General features: G+C 40.3%; 1 protein-coding gene across 1 annotated transcript; it reads right to left on the reverse strand.

Annotated features, from left to right (window-relative positions):
- Window positions 1-4,031: 4,031 nt before the first annotated feature.
- LOC131694725 (RNA polymerase-associated protein CTR9 homolog) lies at window positions 4,032-8,266 on the reverse strand. Its single transcript, XM_058983201.1, has 6 exons — window positions 8,063-8,266; window positions 7,793-7,891; window positions 7,231-7,739; window positions 6,746-7,169; window positions 5,746-6,684; window positions 4,032-5,672 (listed from the first exon to the last, which is right to left on the reverse strand). The coding sequence occupies exons 1-6, from the start codon at window positions 8,102-8,104 to the stop codon at window positions 4,284-4,286; spliced, it is 3,402 nt and encodes a 1,133-aa protein (XP_058839184.1). The 5' UTR covers window positions 8,105-8,266; the 3' UTR covers window positions 4,032-4,283.
- Between the last annotated feature and the right edge of the window lie 8,931 nt (window positions 8,267-17,197).

Raw genomic sequence — 17,197 nt, forward strand, 5'->3', positions numbered from 1 at the left:
AATCATAGTGTTAGTGATAGTGCGGTGGTAGCAGTCATAGCAAAAGGGAAATTATTATTATAGCAATCAGTGCATAGTTCACTTATGGAATAAGGTAGCCTGTAGAAATAATTTTGAAATATTGTATTTCAAGGTGGGGTGGATGTTTGAATTCGTTTATTTTATAGCATGGGTGCCGAACCCTCAAAGGGAAAATTATAAATTTCGCATACATGCATACAAACTAATAAGACGGTAGCCAACGAATGCTGTACTGAAAGGGAAGTTAGTAGTTTGAAATATATCGCCATAGTGAACGGATCGTTTGATTGAAATATAACCAGTTATTCGAGCAAAAATTGTTTCAATAAAGAGTAGTGCGGATTCCCCGACTTATTTGAATTAATTTCCGGATCCTTGTGCGCCTGATCATTTCGTGCGATTATTCCGGCAATCTCTGGTAGCCGCTATTTAGATTCGTTCGATTGACTTTTACTTACCGACTCGTCGCATAACGAACCTGGAAATCGCCAGACCTAAGAAACCAACACAACAGGGTCCAACAGTCCATTACTTGACTGACTGTTTGAAAAAGAGGGACACTTGGGGTTTCTGGTGTCCCTGGAAGTGGTGGGTACTCCTTGTTAGAATTAAAGTTTCCAAGCCCTGGAGCAACTTGCTTCGGATTTTTTGTAGCACATCCGTTGGATTTATTAGATGTTGTTGGCGCACTCTCAGAGGATGACATCTTGGTACCCTTACGAGGTAGTCTAGGGGAGGCTAGAGTTCTCCTCTTCCTGGACTCCCCCGGGTTAACGAGAGATGTTCCCTCCTGAGGGTCGTCAGATTCTTGCTCAACGCGATCCAAACCAGCAATGGGATTTTTTCAGACAGGAGAGATGGCGAAGCATTCTTTAGCATTTCTGCATAAGAGCGCCTCGAGCGTTCCTTAAGGGAGCGTTTAATTTTATCCCCGCGCTGTTTGTACGCAGGGTATGACTGAAGAGCATGCGAAGGGCCCCCGCAGTAAATACACTTTTCAGTTTCTTTGCCGCAAGAGTCATCCCCATGCTCTCCCTCACATTTGCCGCTTCGTTTTTTATTTCCACAATAGGTGGCTGTGTGGCCCAACTGCTTGCAATTACTGCAGCTCATGACCCGCGGTACAAACAGGCGAACAGGTAAGCGAACTTTGTCAAGGAGGATGTAGTTGGAAAGAGAAGACCCGGCGAAAGTCACCCGAAGCGAGCCTGATTAAGAGTAGGTAGTCTTACCTCCCTCGGTGTTTGCGGTATACAATTGTTTGCATTCTAAGATCTTAATCTGTTGGAGTGAGGGGTCCTTAAAGCAGCCAACCCCGTGCTCCAACAGTTCTTCGCATTTCAGGCCCGGTTCGGACACAACCCCATCGATTTCTACGGCCACACAAGGCACGTACGCTTTAAATTCCAGCGTAAAGCGCTCACAGCAAGCAATCGCGTTTGCCTGGCCGACGTCATTCACTAGAACACGTATCTTGTTTGCCCGAACACGTGTTATCTGAGCTACGGCCGGGTAGTTAGCAGTCAGATCCCGAGAAAGTTTCAATACATTAACCGGTTTCTCCCCGGTCCGAACGTACACTACCCATGGCCCAGTGGAATCTAGAGGGTACTGTTTTATACGGGGGACAATGTGCGTGTTAGGGGAATCAGGGACTTCCATGAGAATATCAGATGGTATTTCGCCCTCGGCCATTTAAGCACGAATGCAGAGCGTTGTATATACGGGAATGTGTCTTATTATTAGATTGCAAGGTAAAATAAAAAAGGAAAGAAAGCAAACGAGCGGAAAAAAAGACAAAACTTATCTGAAGTAACGTCGATTGTTCCGCACCAGCGAAAACAATACGCTGGACTTGCCACCGGCACCAGCAGAACGGCAGCCAACAAACGAACAAAGGCTGCCCTTCACTCACTGAAACTTACACACCGAACACCACTGTGAAGTATAACGATCGGAGCAGTTGAAAGGCTCGGAAACAACTGAAGAATTAGCAATTGATTACATTACAATTGCACCATTTTGAAATTTAAATTTTCATATCTGCAAATCATATGTATTGATCAGGTAACACCTTAATAACCTTCATTAATATACAATGTATCGTATTGACGATAGATTATTATATGTGTGTCATAATGAAGTGTATATGTTTGGCACATAACTTTTAATGGGTACACATAGTAATTATACGGTAGCCATCAGAGTTGAGCTATGTGATATTTCTAATAATTTATATGAGATATCTTGGTTCAGTGTACGTATTAAAACGAGATCCGACGTTAACAAACCTATTGTTTCTTTTACCGGTGAATTTAATCTGAAAATCCCGTTTGCTCGTCGCTAAAATATAGTGAGAATAAGGCACGCGTGTTTAGCACATAAGACATCTCTATTTTATCTCATACTACTTAGTTCTCTGCAAAGGTGTATGTGTTACATTTTACACTTTATAACACGTCGTAAACAAGAATAAGGGTCATTTTCGCTTACACTCACAGTTCAGACATGGTGTACTGAACTTTCGTCACCACGAGTAGAAATCACTCCGAATCTTACTACCCACTCGGGTAAAAAATGTTTCGCCGGGCCTGGACATTCTCGCATGCGATTTGAAGTACTTGTGAGTTCAACTCGCCAACTGTGTGTTTGTGTGCTGTCATTTTTATCACCCGCACGATGCCAATTCCTCCCTTCTCCTTCACCTTTCCTTCCGATCAAGGAAATGATGAGAGGACACGACATAAATCTCCGACTACACACGGGAACGTGCCATTTGAGCCAATATATACTGATTTCTGATGGTCACATTTTTTACACTGCCCAGATGTAGCACCAGGTTAAAACGAAAATGACGTTGGAGTTTGCTGATAAATCTATATCTGATTACCAATATGAAACCACCAATTTGCGTACATTGTTATCACATATTTGTTCGAGTTGATCACTTCAAACTTCAGCATCCATACGAAGGACTGATCGAAGTGCTAGAAAGACGCGGTAAGTTTTTCAAAGGTATGATAGCCGCAAAATGCCAGCGCGGAACTCCATCGATCGAATTAAACCAGCTTGTTTTGTGTAATTGTGTACATGTTCTGACTTAACAGAAGAGAGATTGTGGGATCCAAATCGCTCCCAACACTACATAGTTCTCACATATCTCCTACGCTATGCCACCACGCGAGTCTGTTCACTATTGATGGCATTTGGTCTTTAGACCAGTAACGACAGGGTGTCATCAGCCTTCTACCGGTAGTAGCAGGATGAGAGGATGCAAACAGATCTAAGCGTGAAAACACTACCAGAAAACTTAGTAGATGATCGAAGATCAGTCCCTTAGGTTACTATCGGCAGCTCGCTTCCTAGAGATTAAAATCTAGACAAGATCCCTTCTTTTCCGAGAGACCGTGCACTCGATGATGCCAAATAAGAAACCATGCTTTACAGGTCGCATCGCTAGCTTGGAGCAAACCCTCCTAAATCTTCAACTCCACGACACCTATGGAAGAGTCCGATAAATCATTGTCCTTCCGTTACGTAGGTAATGGTAATCACCCTTATTCTTGTTTACGACGAATACGAGATTCGTTCGAAAGTGGTTTGTATTCCCGTTTACGACAGCAAAATCAAATGGGCTTACTATTCGTTCGAATCGCTTTCGAACGAATATCGCATTCGTCGTAAACAAGAATAAGGGTGAATTACTTCCCGTCTATCTTAGCCTTTATTCTTTCGCATAAACGATGAAGATGGGGGAGCTGGTTTTAATAAATATGATGAAAGCAGTATGCCATCCGCCAAAATCAACGTCACAACGCAACGCAACGATTCGATCTATCACAGAAACTTCATAGTATGCCAAGCGGAAACTTTCGCGATTCCAGCGTACAATCGGCACTTCAACATGCGATATAAGAATTCACTTTTACTCTGGCAGTCCGACTTCCCGGAAAGCACTTATTAATTCGTAACATTGGAGATTGGGATTAACTGTAATTAAAATCGTGATGCAGTGAAGGGCACTAAACAAAAACATTTATTTCCATATTTTCACATATGTATGCTGTTAATATCTTATACCTAATTTATGTTTGCAATTTAATCAATTTCAAAAGGAATAAAATAACCATACTTTCTAATGTCGAATTCTTCTGAACACGATTGCTTTTATTAACAGGCGCAGAAGATTATAACCTTAACTCTAATCTAATAGCAGCCAAGAAATCGTGTACTTTTGAACAGACAATATAACTGACATGGCTTTAATCTGATCCAGATCCTGATACGGATTTTCTAGATATAGGAGATGCTTGCCGGCTGCCAGATCCCGATCTCGAACCTGACCCCGAGCGACTTCCCGATCTCGAGCGACTGCCTGACTTTGACCGTCTGGAACCTGACCGAGAACGGCTGCCAGATTTAGATCGTGATCGACTACCCGATTTCGATCTAGATCTAGAAACCGAACGCGAACCACTCCGGCTACGGCTACCGGACTTGGAACGAGAACGGGACCGAGATCTGTCCGAGCCACTCTCCGATCCAGAAGCGATAACACGCTTACGCTTTGCGTTCGGGCCACTATTACCGGAACCTGAATCGTCACCGCTTGCAATTTTGAGCCGGCTTCTATCGCTATCGGATTCACTTGTCGAAACGGTGGCCTTGGAAACAATTCTCGATTTCTGCTTCTGCGAAAGACCTTCTTCCATTTTCTTCATCTTCTTAGATCCTAAAGAGCCCTTCTTGCGACCACGCTTTTTCGGCGCCGAATCCTCCTCGCTCTCCGAACCTGATCCTCTAGGAGCTTTGCCCTTCTTCTTACGCCCGGCACCGGGTTTGCGCTTTTTCTTTTCTCCGGGTTCCTTTCGCTTCCGTTCCTTCGACGGACCACCTTCCTCTCCACTTCCACCGGGACCAGAAGCATCCGAATCGGAAATGTAATCTTTGCGACCACGGCCACCCTTTTTCTTTGGGTCGGGTCCCGATTCGACAAAGAACAAGGCATTTTTCGTCTTCTCCTTGTATTCCTGCCGCTTGACAAGCATCTCCTCGTGAGCCTTGCGACGCATCTCTTCCATCCGCAACCTTTCCTCCATTTGACGCCGTTTGAATTCTTCCCGTTCCAGTTCCTGCTTCTGGCGGAGCACACGATCTTCCTCGTCAATTTTCCTGGCCCGAGAAACGTGGTACTGAGCTTGTTGCAACAGATCCTGACACTGGCTGGCCTCAGTCGCAGCTAGTGCGATGTTATACCTCGTTTTGTCGCCATGAATGGACAGATAGTTGAAATATTTGTGAGCCAATCCCAGCTCGTGTACCGCTTGCAGGACAACACTCAGAATGGATTTCTCATCCCGCAGAACTACCATGGCCAGACGTTGCAAAACCAGTGCAATATTGAACAGCAGCACGGTGTCTTGGGGAGCAACACGACGTGCTTTAAGCAGTGTCATCTTGGCTTCCTTCAATTTACCGGCGCGGAAATATGCTCGTGCCAGATACTGCATCACGTCGACGTTGTTGTGCTTGTAGAACTTCTTCAGACAGTTTTCGTACATCTGGATTGCGCTGATGTACTGCTTCTGTTCCACGTAGATGTGTGCAATGTTCAACCAGACATCGCAGAAATCCGCTGTGGCTTCGCGAACCTGCAACATGCAACATAAACAAATACAAATAAATGGTCATTTGTCATCGATCGAGTAATCAATCACTACATACCTGCGCAAATATATCACGCGCCTCGATGATGCAGCCCTTGTGAGCCAGCACCGCTCCAATTCCATTGGCGGCCCAAATATTTTTTGGATCGTTCCTCAGCACCTGCTTGTAGATGGCCAGCGCCTTCTCCTGATGTTTTTTCTCCTTTTCCTTATCCTTGCTAGGCTGGTGCAAACTCTGCAGCCAAAAGTTGCCCAATGCAATCAACGAGTACGCATCGCTGGAAGTGGCTGGATTCTTCAGGATAGTTTCGAAATTCTTCTGACCCAGCGTCCACTGCATCTTTGCTAAATGCAAATTACCGAGCAGCGAACGGGTGTCCGGATTCTCCATGTTAATCTTTAGGGCATCCTTGAAGAAATCGGACGCCACGAAAATCAAACCTTTGTCTCGTGCCATACAACCCAGCCGTAAATAGCAATCGATGTAGTTTGGATGCTCTTTCAAAATATCCTTGTACAATTTGTCGGCCTTATCGAACGAGGCCATCGCCTCGTTCAACCTCGCCAAGTTATACGTCATTGTCACCGAAATAGAATCGTAATACTGCGAATCGTGTTGAGCTTCCGTTTTAGCACGGTCGATCGCAAACTCCAATTTGCTCATTGCTTCATTTAAATTGCCGAGACGATAGTGAAGTGCGGCTACGTTGTTTAAAATTTCCGGCGGGATGTCAGCTTTAACTTTATCCGTTAAAATGTGTGTTGCTGTGGCGTAAGCTTGTAGCGATCCCTGTAAATCATTTTGCTCCAATATCTGGGCTAACTCAATCCAAGCCTCAACATCGTCCGGAAACTGTTCCGTAACTTTCTTCAGATGACTCTTGGCGATGTCCCGCTTTGACTGAGATGATGAGCTAGCATACAGAGAACCAAGAATCTTCATAGTTTCATAGTTACCCGGTTGGGCTTTCAGGACCTTCTCGAAGCATTGAGCAGCCTTAAATAGAAAAACTATTTTAGTACGAAACCTTAACTAATAATTTCGGTTTACTAGTTACATTTTCCGAGTCCCCTCTATATATGTACATTTGACCTAAACCAAAATGCGGCAGGACAAAGTTAACCGGAGCAAACTGTGTCGATTGATAGTAGTACTGAAAAGCTTGATCATAATCCTGCTGGACGTGGAATGCTCTTGCCAACTGATAACAACTCTCCGCTCGCATTGCTTCATTTTCTGTATTGTGAAAGGCATGCAGTGCGAGATGTTGTACTTTTTGATAATCTTTCTTGAAAAAGAAATGATTGGCCAGATGATTTAGAACCATCGGATTAGTAGAGTCGATTGTGTAAGCCTTGGAAAGCATTTGAACACCAAGTCGATTGGATTCGGGTTCATGCAAGTTGAGTTTCAGTATAGCCAAACCAACCAGAGCTCCGACACATTGCGGATCCAAATCCAAGGCTCTTTGAAATGCCAATCTGTAAATTAAAAGCTAATTGTGAGATGTGCGCAATATACATTTTATATTCATTTGCTTACTTTGCCTTTTCCTGATTGTTCATCTTCAGGAAGCAATGCCCCATACCAAGTCGTACAGCAGCCGGACAGTTCGGATTAGTTCGTAGGGCTTTCTTGTAAAAAGCCAACGCTCCACGGTAATCTTTCTTGTTAAATGCAATGCAAGCCTTACCCAACAGCGACGGAATATTTGAAGGCGATTGATTCAGCACAAAATTGAACTGTGCATCAGCTTGCTCCATTTTGTCCCCTTCCAGTAAACAAAAATAGGCCCGACCCAAGAGATGATTTTGGTCATACATGATGATCTTATCGGCCGTAGTGTACAGATGGGTGGCCTTCATGAATAGTTCCCTCTTTTTGTCCTTTGACTTTTCCCGGTTCGCTTCCTGTACATAGTACGCCGCCAACATATCGTACGCTCGCATCTGGTCCTTCTCGAAATCTCGATAGGTAATATTGGCGTCGATGCGAGACGCTTCCAAGATTTTGATGAAGTCATCGGTCTTAACTTGCTTGTAATATGCAAGCTGAAAAGAGATCGTTCAAAAATCAATCGTTCATCAATACCTCCAACACTTACCGCAACAGTGACCCAGGTATTCAATTGAGACCGCTCCTGACGCAGAATTCCCAACACTTCTTCACCGTCCGGTAGTTGTTCCGGATCCAATTCGATAACCTGTTAACAACGAAACACAAACATCAGAATCTAGCGCTACGCCCCGAACATGTTATGCGAAAAATTCGATTCTTCTTATTCTTTCTACCCAAAGCCACGAACAAACCGCAGTCGAAGAATCGAATGCGTCATTTTCATTGGCATACTCGTCGGAAAAACCTTGATTCTCACCTCATCCGTGTCCCGGAGCGGTATTTCAATTGGTGCCGCCATTGTCGGGCTCCCTGGGTGACACTTTTACACTATTTCCGAATACTCGAGAGCACTTTTTCACGGTGAAAATTGAAATTATATAAATCGAAAACAGCTGGTCCAGCGAAAAACAACGCGACAGGCAGACACGAACGACTAGAAGTTGCTGTGGCAGCGGTGAAAATGACAGCCGCTAACGGATTTTTGACACAATATTTTCATTAACAGTCACCAGAGACCGGGAACGATTGATTTGTGTTAGTTTATAGAACAACTCGACATCTACTATTGCTAACTCGTTGAAATACGCTGAATAGAAATATGATAGTCAAAGTCGTTAGTATAGTAGTAGGTACGCAGAGTGTGCAGAGAGTGAAGCAAAAAAAGTCTACCTATCGAGCAAAATTAGAATCCAACTTTGCCACAGAGGTATCAGAGATGGATTTCAATTATGCTCGATAGGTAGACTTTTTTGACTTCACTCTTTGCGAAATTCTCGACAAACATATGAGTACGTCTTAAAAACCAACTGTCAAAATTCTCTTTGAAAGGAAATTCCGAACAAACTGTTACTCGCCAATCACAGATGTTGGCAGTAAACAAAAGAGAAAAGTTTTCTCTTTCGTTAACTGCTTTGAACCGTATTTAGCCAGTAACGGTTTGTCCGGAATTTCCTATCAAAGAGAGTTTTGACAGTTGGCTGTTAAGCCGTAATCATATGTTTGTCGAGAATTGCTCTCTATAAACTGTGATGGAAATGATAACCATATAGCCATTGAGTTCTTGTCGGCCGGTCTCACGAACACTAATGCAGGTTCTTGGTTGAAAACAATCCCATTTGCTTTTGTCGGCTTTGCTTATTATTTTCCACCAGCTAATGATGTAGTATTTGTGTCATGTCACGTGTACGTACATGAGCCGTAGCCACCATTTTGAAGAGACGAATTGGCGCGTTTGGTAATAAATGCTAAAAACCGCCGGAAAATAGTTTTATGTGTGCTAATTAGTAACGTTGACTGTATTTGTCAACTGACCAAAACTTGTGCTTCTATCCAAGTAACCATAAACATTAAGCCATTGCAATATATGATGTACAATATATAAAACAAATAGCAGAGTTCATAAGAGAAACGAAAGTCAGTGTTTGAGGCTCAAATAATCATAAAATTATGAACGATAATATTACATTCACGATATTCGATATAGTTTTTCTTCTTGCATATCCCCCCGTTATTAAATTAGTACATTTAAGTGTTAAACACCTGCTATTCGACCGAAGTTTATAAAGAACAGTTACGCAAAGAGCGAAGTCAAAAAAGTCTACCTATCGACACAGAGAACAGACATATAAGCTAGAACAAACTTTCCCGAAAAACCTGTGTAAACATTTAAATGAAAATACGTTGAAAATCACCATCGCATACAGGTTCGCATGCGTGAGTCACCATTGTATCCAAGTTTGCATGCAAGTCCCGTATAGCGATTGCTGGCCGATCGAAGCGCCGATCAGTGGCAAGTTTGCTACTTGCTGTTGTCATTTCAAAGCGACAGTTTAATTTCTTACACAAGTTGAAAACTTTACTTGTATGTCAGTTCTCAGTGCTATCGAGCACAATTGGAATCCGTCTTTGATACTTCTGTTGCAAAGCTGGATTCTAATTTTGCTCGATAGACATTGACGATTGACAAAGACAAAACTTGATTGTCATGAATCAACAGATCTGTGCCAAAGCGAGAAGAGAAAAAAACGACAGAGGACCTCTCAAAATCAGCGGTGCCACATGCGAAGAGATGTCTTCATTTTTAAGACATTTGGAATGTTGTGAAGACATGTTTTCTGGGAGCAGCTCGGGGAGCAGATCATTTGTGATGCATTTTAAAAGTCAGTGATATTTGGTCATTAAATGAGAAAAAAAAGCAAATCTGTTTTTATTACATACCTCGATAAAACTGATTTTCGTGATTACAACAATTTTTTTCCCAACTCAGGAAACGTGAAAATAAAATATGTTGACTGTCTTTATTTGACACTATCAGAAGCGTTCGACATATCCAATTTCACGACTAATAATGCCCTGTCAGAAAAAATGAATACATGTTTTCCCGCAGGGTTATTTTTATTTGACATAAACACCTGGGACGGGACTTTAAAAGTGAAATAAAGTAACTGTCAGCGCGAACCGGCAATGGCCTGTCATTTCGAACCGGACTTTTCATGACGATTTTCATTTTCTTGTAATGGAGTGTCTGGGTAGTATTGTAATATCCTGGCTATATACAAGGTGCTTTTAGGACGTATATTTTACATGTTGCTTAGATGCATGTACATGCACAGAAACAAATATGCAAAATGCAACGAGGTCAAGTGCAATGTTAGTATTCTGCTCAACAGTTAACGGTTAATATTGTTTTACACAGCTCAGACAAACGATAACATAATTCATGTCATGTTTGAGCTCTATTATTTTCAGCGCAAATCTGTACCTCATCGGCAGAAATTTATGCCGCATCAGCACAGCACTATCATCGACATTTGCTTGAAATTATTTTGCAAGCAGATTTTTCCCTGCAACATAACATCTACAGTCGTGATTCGCTGGTTGGACACTTTTTAACTGGAGCGCTTTTTAGTTGATCTCCGCTAGTTGGACCATTGTCCCACTAGAAAGCATCTGAACGCCAAAATCTTATGTCAAATGTACTTTGACAATCAATCTGACAATATTTAGAGATGTGAACAGATGCATTTACACTGCCAACATCTCCTTTGCAAAGTTTTTGACATTTGTCATTTGACATCTACAAACGTTTGCCAAACGTATTTCATTCGAATCGAGCTTAAACGTCTGTTATCTGTGATCATATTTAGTCCTCTAAAGTAGTCGTAACCCTAATAAATATCTTATGATCCAAGAGCCTAACGACCTGTTCAGAGAATCATCCAAAGAATATGAGAAATCGTTGGACTATATAAGTTAAGGTTCAAATAACTTTCGGTGAGCGTCTACATGAATTGAACGCTTGATAGTATGCGTAGGAAAAATGCGTTCAACTTTGTCACCGGTTAATCCATATAAAGCATTTGTTAAACGCTAAAAGAAGAATATCAGTCGATTTATTAGATTATCACGATTCAAATCATGCAAAATAGTTGGGGGAAAAACAATTGACCGGGCGGAATGGTGCTTTTGAAAAAGTGATGAATGACATTTTAATAAATGGTCACAGACTAACAGACATAACACTATGAGGGAATTCCCTCAAAAAACATCGATCCGACAATTTTCCCAGAACACTAGCTCCACCTTTTATTCACAGTCCCAAACACTTATTTGCTGGTGGATTACCCCTCAGGTTTGGGAACAATTTTTCACTAGTGGTCTATCCCCCACATGCTTGTTCATATGTCACCCAAGTAACCATAAGCATTAAGCCATTGCACTATATTGGCTATACATTTGCACTAATGTTGCATTGAAACTCCATTACAGCATTAACAACGCAATAAAGCTCTTTATTAGCATCAATAATGCATAACTGCACAGCCGACATATAGCATTATAGCTTGCTCTATATGCGTATATAAAGCTGATATAACGCGTACATGCTTCAAGGATCTTTAAAGCATGTAAGCTTTACAAGTGCATTTAATGCCATTATAGAGCCTATAAAAAGCTGATATAATGCTATTGTAATGCTGTGGGTTTATTTGTTATGCAACTCTTCTTGAAGATTATATTCGGCATATTTCATTTCAATCGAACATATGCAATATAGTCCAGGTAGCAAACGCAGCACACTTACCGTGAAGGACGAGGCAAGGTACCTCAGTTCGAGACTTACTAAAGGTAATTTTCGTAAACATTCATATCGTGTGAGAACGAAAACCCATTAAGGATATTCATTACAATGCATTAGAACAGAGTCAATTACGGTTTTAAACAGAATATTTTATTTTAAAATTTTTCCTTTTTGCTCATCATACCGAAAGGAAACATAAGAAATGGTTTTAAAACCATGGCGGACAATGACAACCAACTGAAGCTTTTTAATAGCATTAGTAGTGCCAATATAAGGCTTTGAAATTTGACATTTGTACGCTTTTGCTATATAATAGCATTAGTACTGCAGAAACGAGCTGTCAATCTCCGCACAGTAATAGCACTATATTTCGCCTTTTCTGGCATAATATCAGCATTAAATAAGTATTTAGGGCTTCACGGCTTTATAGGACAGCTTTATATGTGGATCTAAAGCTGATATTAGGCTACGTTATAATGCTTATTGGTTACTTGGGCAGTGGCGCCATAATTTCAAATGTGGCCACAGTCCCAACTACAAATATATTTAAAATGACCGTTAAAGCTTGCGAAGCTTTGTTTTTGAGTGTTATGTCTGTTAGTCTGTGGTGCAATCTTGTGTAAAAACCTTACTGTAAACATACGAAAACCTGAAACATTAGAAGAACAGTTTTCGGTCAATTTTATTGACAAATTCAGTTAAAGTAAATAATTAGCACACATTAAACTTGGGTAATACATATTTTTCGACATTTTTGAGCTTTTATTATCAAATACGCCAATTCATTTCGTTGCATCAAAATGACTGAATGACTCGTTTCCAATGAAACGTACAATAATCTGGCCGAAAAATTATTTTCGATTTGTTTTCCTCCAAGGTGGTTAATTTGTCATTTTTCTTTAATGAAGCCGAAAAAACAAGAGGATATGAAGAAGAAAAGCACAAACAGTTGACGTAGCGGGCCCTTCTGTTGGGGACGATCCATAAATGACGTAGCATTTTTTGAACGATTTTTAACACCCCCCTCCCCCATCGTAGCATTTCGTCACAAACCTCTAAATACACCCCCTGGTAAATACGTAGCTTGACTGTGATTCCCCCCCCCCCCTTGTCCCCGTAAAACTATTTAAAAATATAAAAAACGATAGTAGTTATTCCCCTTTTAAAAAGCTACGTAGCATGACATGACCCCCTACCCCCCTGTCGTCACACATCATCACATAATACAAAACTCCCCCCTCCTCCATATAATGCTACGTCATTTATGGATGATCCCTTGCCATAAGTTTTGTTTCGGTTCGGTCATAGTTAATTTAATCGGTTTTTTTTAGGTAAAAAGTGTCCATAAGTGTTCTAATCGATAGATCCGAAGTGAAGCTCGGCCTTTTCTCACTTTTCATCGTGCGCCAATGTTTGATGTTTACTTCAAGGGCCCCGGTCGCCATGCTTATTTTTGCAAGTATAATACTAATACACTCAAGTGTCAAATGTTCCCATCTAGGATAGGATCCGCCAGCTCTGTCCCCTGTTTTTGAACCAATTCTGAACCAGCTCGTGATTGGACGAAAGTGACATTGGCAAATGTTCGGCTTGGAAACTAAAAGTACTAAAGGGCTTCTTGGAAGTGTTGTCGTATTATGATATAAAACATAAAACGACGATTGTTTACAGTGTTGTTTTTTTTTTGTTTTCTCGAGATACCGCTTTATTTCCATAACGTCCGTCTGTAATTATGAAGTGCAAGGCATTTTCTGGCAGACGAAATATTATCCAGAACTGAAGTTCTACAGGTTACCGAGAGATCCGGTAGCGCGGTGTGCGGAATAATGCGGAAATGTCTCTTCGAAATCTAACCGAGTAAATATTTTCAACTTCATGTAAAAATTGTCTTTGTACCAGTGCCGACGAAATTAGTACTCCCACTTTGGAGCAAACCGTGAGAAAGTTATCCCGGAAATCGCTTCTTGTTCTTCCTTTAGTAATCGATACAGTTGAGTTTTACAGTTTTCAACTGCATCGATCATCGGCGTAAATACAAGCGTGTATTTTCAACCGCTGTATTCTCCGGAAAAATGACATGACAACCTATACACCTATACAAACTAAATAAAAATTAAATATTACAAAAAGTAGTTTTAGAATATTTAAAATAAATGCGAACAGAGAAGATTGATCTTGTGAATGAGGTTGCTTGACTCAGAAAGCAACTTACAAAAATGAAGAACATGGAAATATTTTTCGTAATGGCCAACAACAAATATATATTTTTTCGCTTTGCTGAATTCCGATGGAAAAAATCGTAGTGATCATTTAAATGCGGATATAAAGACTAAATCTTTGATTTTTACCGGATCATGAAATTGGTACATAATATAGAATATTTTAATCAGAACAATTTAAGTTTTGGACACGACTGTAACAAAACAAATATTTTGGCAACATTGGTCGAGTGGGGGTGTGTCGTTTTCAGCAGGGATTAGCAAAATATAAGAAGAAGCCAGCTGGCGGTTCCCACACTAAGAAAAATTATATAGTAACACTTACCATATGAGGAGGTTAATTAGACTTTGCGAGTATAGTGGTTTTTAACCGACTATAGCGTTAGCTCACCTTAACTATTTCCATGCTCACTTTCACTATACTCGAGCTTTGTACCATAATAGTAATATTGAACATTCTATTGCAAGCATGACTATTGTGAGTGGAATGTTCAGTGTAACAATATGCGTAGTTATGTTGACCTAACGTTTTATCATAATAGTGAAATTGAACACTATATTGTCAAAATGACTATTATAAGTGGGCTGCTTGGTATAACAATAAGCATAGTAATCCTGACCAAGGCCTGTTTGTAATAACTAAAACATTGGGACTCTGACATTTGTTGACTAGTTATTTTGAGAAAGGATATTGTTATTCTGAAAATGACGCCTGTTAATATAACTAGATGGATAGTAAGAGTGGATTAAAGCGTTCCGTATATTTTTTATTGAAATAATAATTTAGATAATAATCACAGTGGCAATTTACCAGCAGACAATAGATTGTGCCCAAATACCGCTCGACCGAGGATGGTAAAACCATCAATGGTGCTTGCCTTCTGGTGAGCCTGAAGCAAGACTGCAAAATCCTGTTGTTCTGATCGACGAATGATACGGTCCAAATACATTTTCTCCAAAATAGAATACGCAGGAAGATATTGACAGCGCTAATCTTTGAAAAGAGTAGCCAGCCTGCGCGATTTTTGTTGACCAGCCGAAGCAATAACGGTACATATTAGTACTTGCTTCCACTTTCTTCCACAATAGATCGGTAGGACAGTTCATTGTAGCATTGGACTGCTTCGATAAACTTACGACGATCTAATCGAATAATCCTCGATGATGATCTTAAAAAAGCTCTTTTTAGTCTCATTTTTCTGCAGTCACGCTAAAAATATAAATCGAAAAATTTATGGTTTGAGAACGTTACAGTTCATTATCATATAAAATTACAGTATTTACTCACCTGGTGCAATACTAATAAGTAAAGCAAACTCTTGGTACTGCATTCCGTTGCGACTTTCTGTTTCGTCAGACTTTTAAGCCGATTCTTGGTGTAGAGACCTTTAAGTCTAGTGCTAACTCCCATTTGGTCACTAAGAACCCTTTCCGGCGAGGACTCGATTATGCGATGGTTTATAAGGCCATCGCCTTACCGCAAAATTATAGTAATCGCAAAAAAATCGAAAAGTCTTCAAAGCACGCCCGTATGTTATGTATATGGTTTTTCACTGTAATGGCCGCGACATGTAGGAATACATTTGGGAACGCAAAAATTGACCAGTTTTATAGTTGATAATAATACAAAGTATAGTCAGCTGAAAAGCACTATACGCAAATGGTGCTTTCGACATGGGTCTCGTCCACATAAACGATGTATTTAGTTAATTTAACCTTTGTGTTTTCATAACAACTATACATTAAGTCTTCGGGACTTATTAATACATTGTGCAGAGAACAATGACACAAAAAGTAGTTATAACAATGACACTGGTTATATTTAAGATGCTCATATTTTCATTTTAACTTTATTTTAATAGTGATTCAGACTATTCCATTATCAGTTTTAAGATGACAAATATTGTTGGAGTGACCATGATCAAATTGTCATAAATACCAGCATTATAGTTGAGCGGTAATCGATTTTTCTAGTATTGTTTACGATACAGAAGTTTAGTATTACCAATCTCATCGTCATTCCTACTTTTTTGGCAAATAGTCAAAACAATCATAAAATACCCAAGTAACCATAAGCATTAAGCCATTGCACTATATTGGCTATACATTTGCACTAATGTTGCATTGAAACTCCATTACAGCATTAACAACGCAATAAAGCTCTTTATTAGCATCAATAATGCATAACTGCACAGCCGACATATAGCATTATAGCTTGCTCTATATGCGTATATAAAGCTGATATAACGCGTACATGCTTCAAGGATCTTTAAAGCATGTAAGCTTTACAAGTGCATTTAATGCCATTATAGAGCCTATAAAAAGCTGATATAATGCTATTGTAATGCTGTGGGTTTATTTGTTATGCAACTCTTCTTGAAGATTATATTCGGCATATTTCATTTCAATCGAACATATGCAATATAGTCCAGGAAGCAAACGCAGCACACTTACCGTGAAGGACGAGGCAAGGTACCTCAGTTCGAGACTTACTAAAGGTAATTTTCGTAAACATTCATATCGTGTGAGAACGAAAACCCATTAAGGATATTCATTACAATGCATTAGAACAGAGTCAATTACGGTTTTAAACAGAATATTTTATTTTAAAATTTTTCCTTTTTGCTCATCATACCGAAAGGAAACATAAGAAATGGTTTTAAAACCATGGCGGACAATGACAACCAACTGAAGCTTTTTAATAGCATTAGTAGTGCCAATATAAGGCTTTGAAATTTGACATTTGTACGCTTTTGCTATATAATAGCATTAGTACTGCAGAAACGAGCTGTCAATCTCCGCACAGTAATAGCACTATATTTCGCCTTTTCTGGCATAATATCAGCATTAAATAAGTATTTAGGGCTTCACGGCTTTATAGGACAGCTTTATATGTGGATCTAAAGCTGATATTAGGCTACGTTATAATGCTTATTGGTTACTTGGGAAGTCTAGTCATATATACTATAGATTTTTTCTCAGTGCATCTTTCTCTCCATCTTGACTCTATACGTCATTGATACTGGCGCGGGCTGCTGCACAGTCGACCTAATGTTTGGTGATGATTATCGGTCAATACCTCAGCTCTCACTGC

This window comes from Topomyia yanbarensis, unplaced genomic scaffold, assembly GCF_030247195.1.
Source record: "Topomyia yanbarensis strain Yona2022 unplaced genomic scaffold, ASM3024719v1 HiC_scaffold_127, whole genome shotgun sequence".
Taxonomy (NCBI): Eukaryota; Metazoa; Arthropoda; class Insecta; order Diptera; family Culicidae; genus Topomyia; species Topomyia yanbarensis.

Excerpts from the sequence above, each read along its gene's own strand:
- LOC131694725 (XM_058983201.1), bottom strand. The coding sequence starts at position 8,104 with ATGGCGGCACCAATTGAAATACCGCTCCGGGACACGGATGAG. Across the intron at positions 7,740-7,792 it reads ATACCTGGGTCACTGTTGCG|CTTGCATATTACAAGCAAGT; the intron begins GTAAGTGTTGGA and ends ATCTCTTTTCAG. Across the intron at positions 5,673-5,745 it reads CGCGTGATATATTTGCGCAG|GTTCGCGAAGCCACAGCGGA; the intron begins GTATGTAGTGAT and ends TGCATGTTGCAG.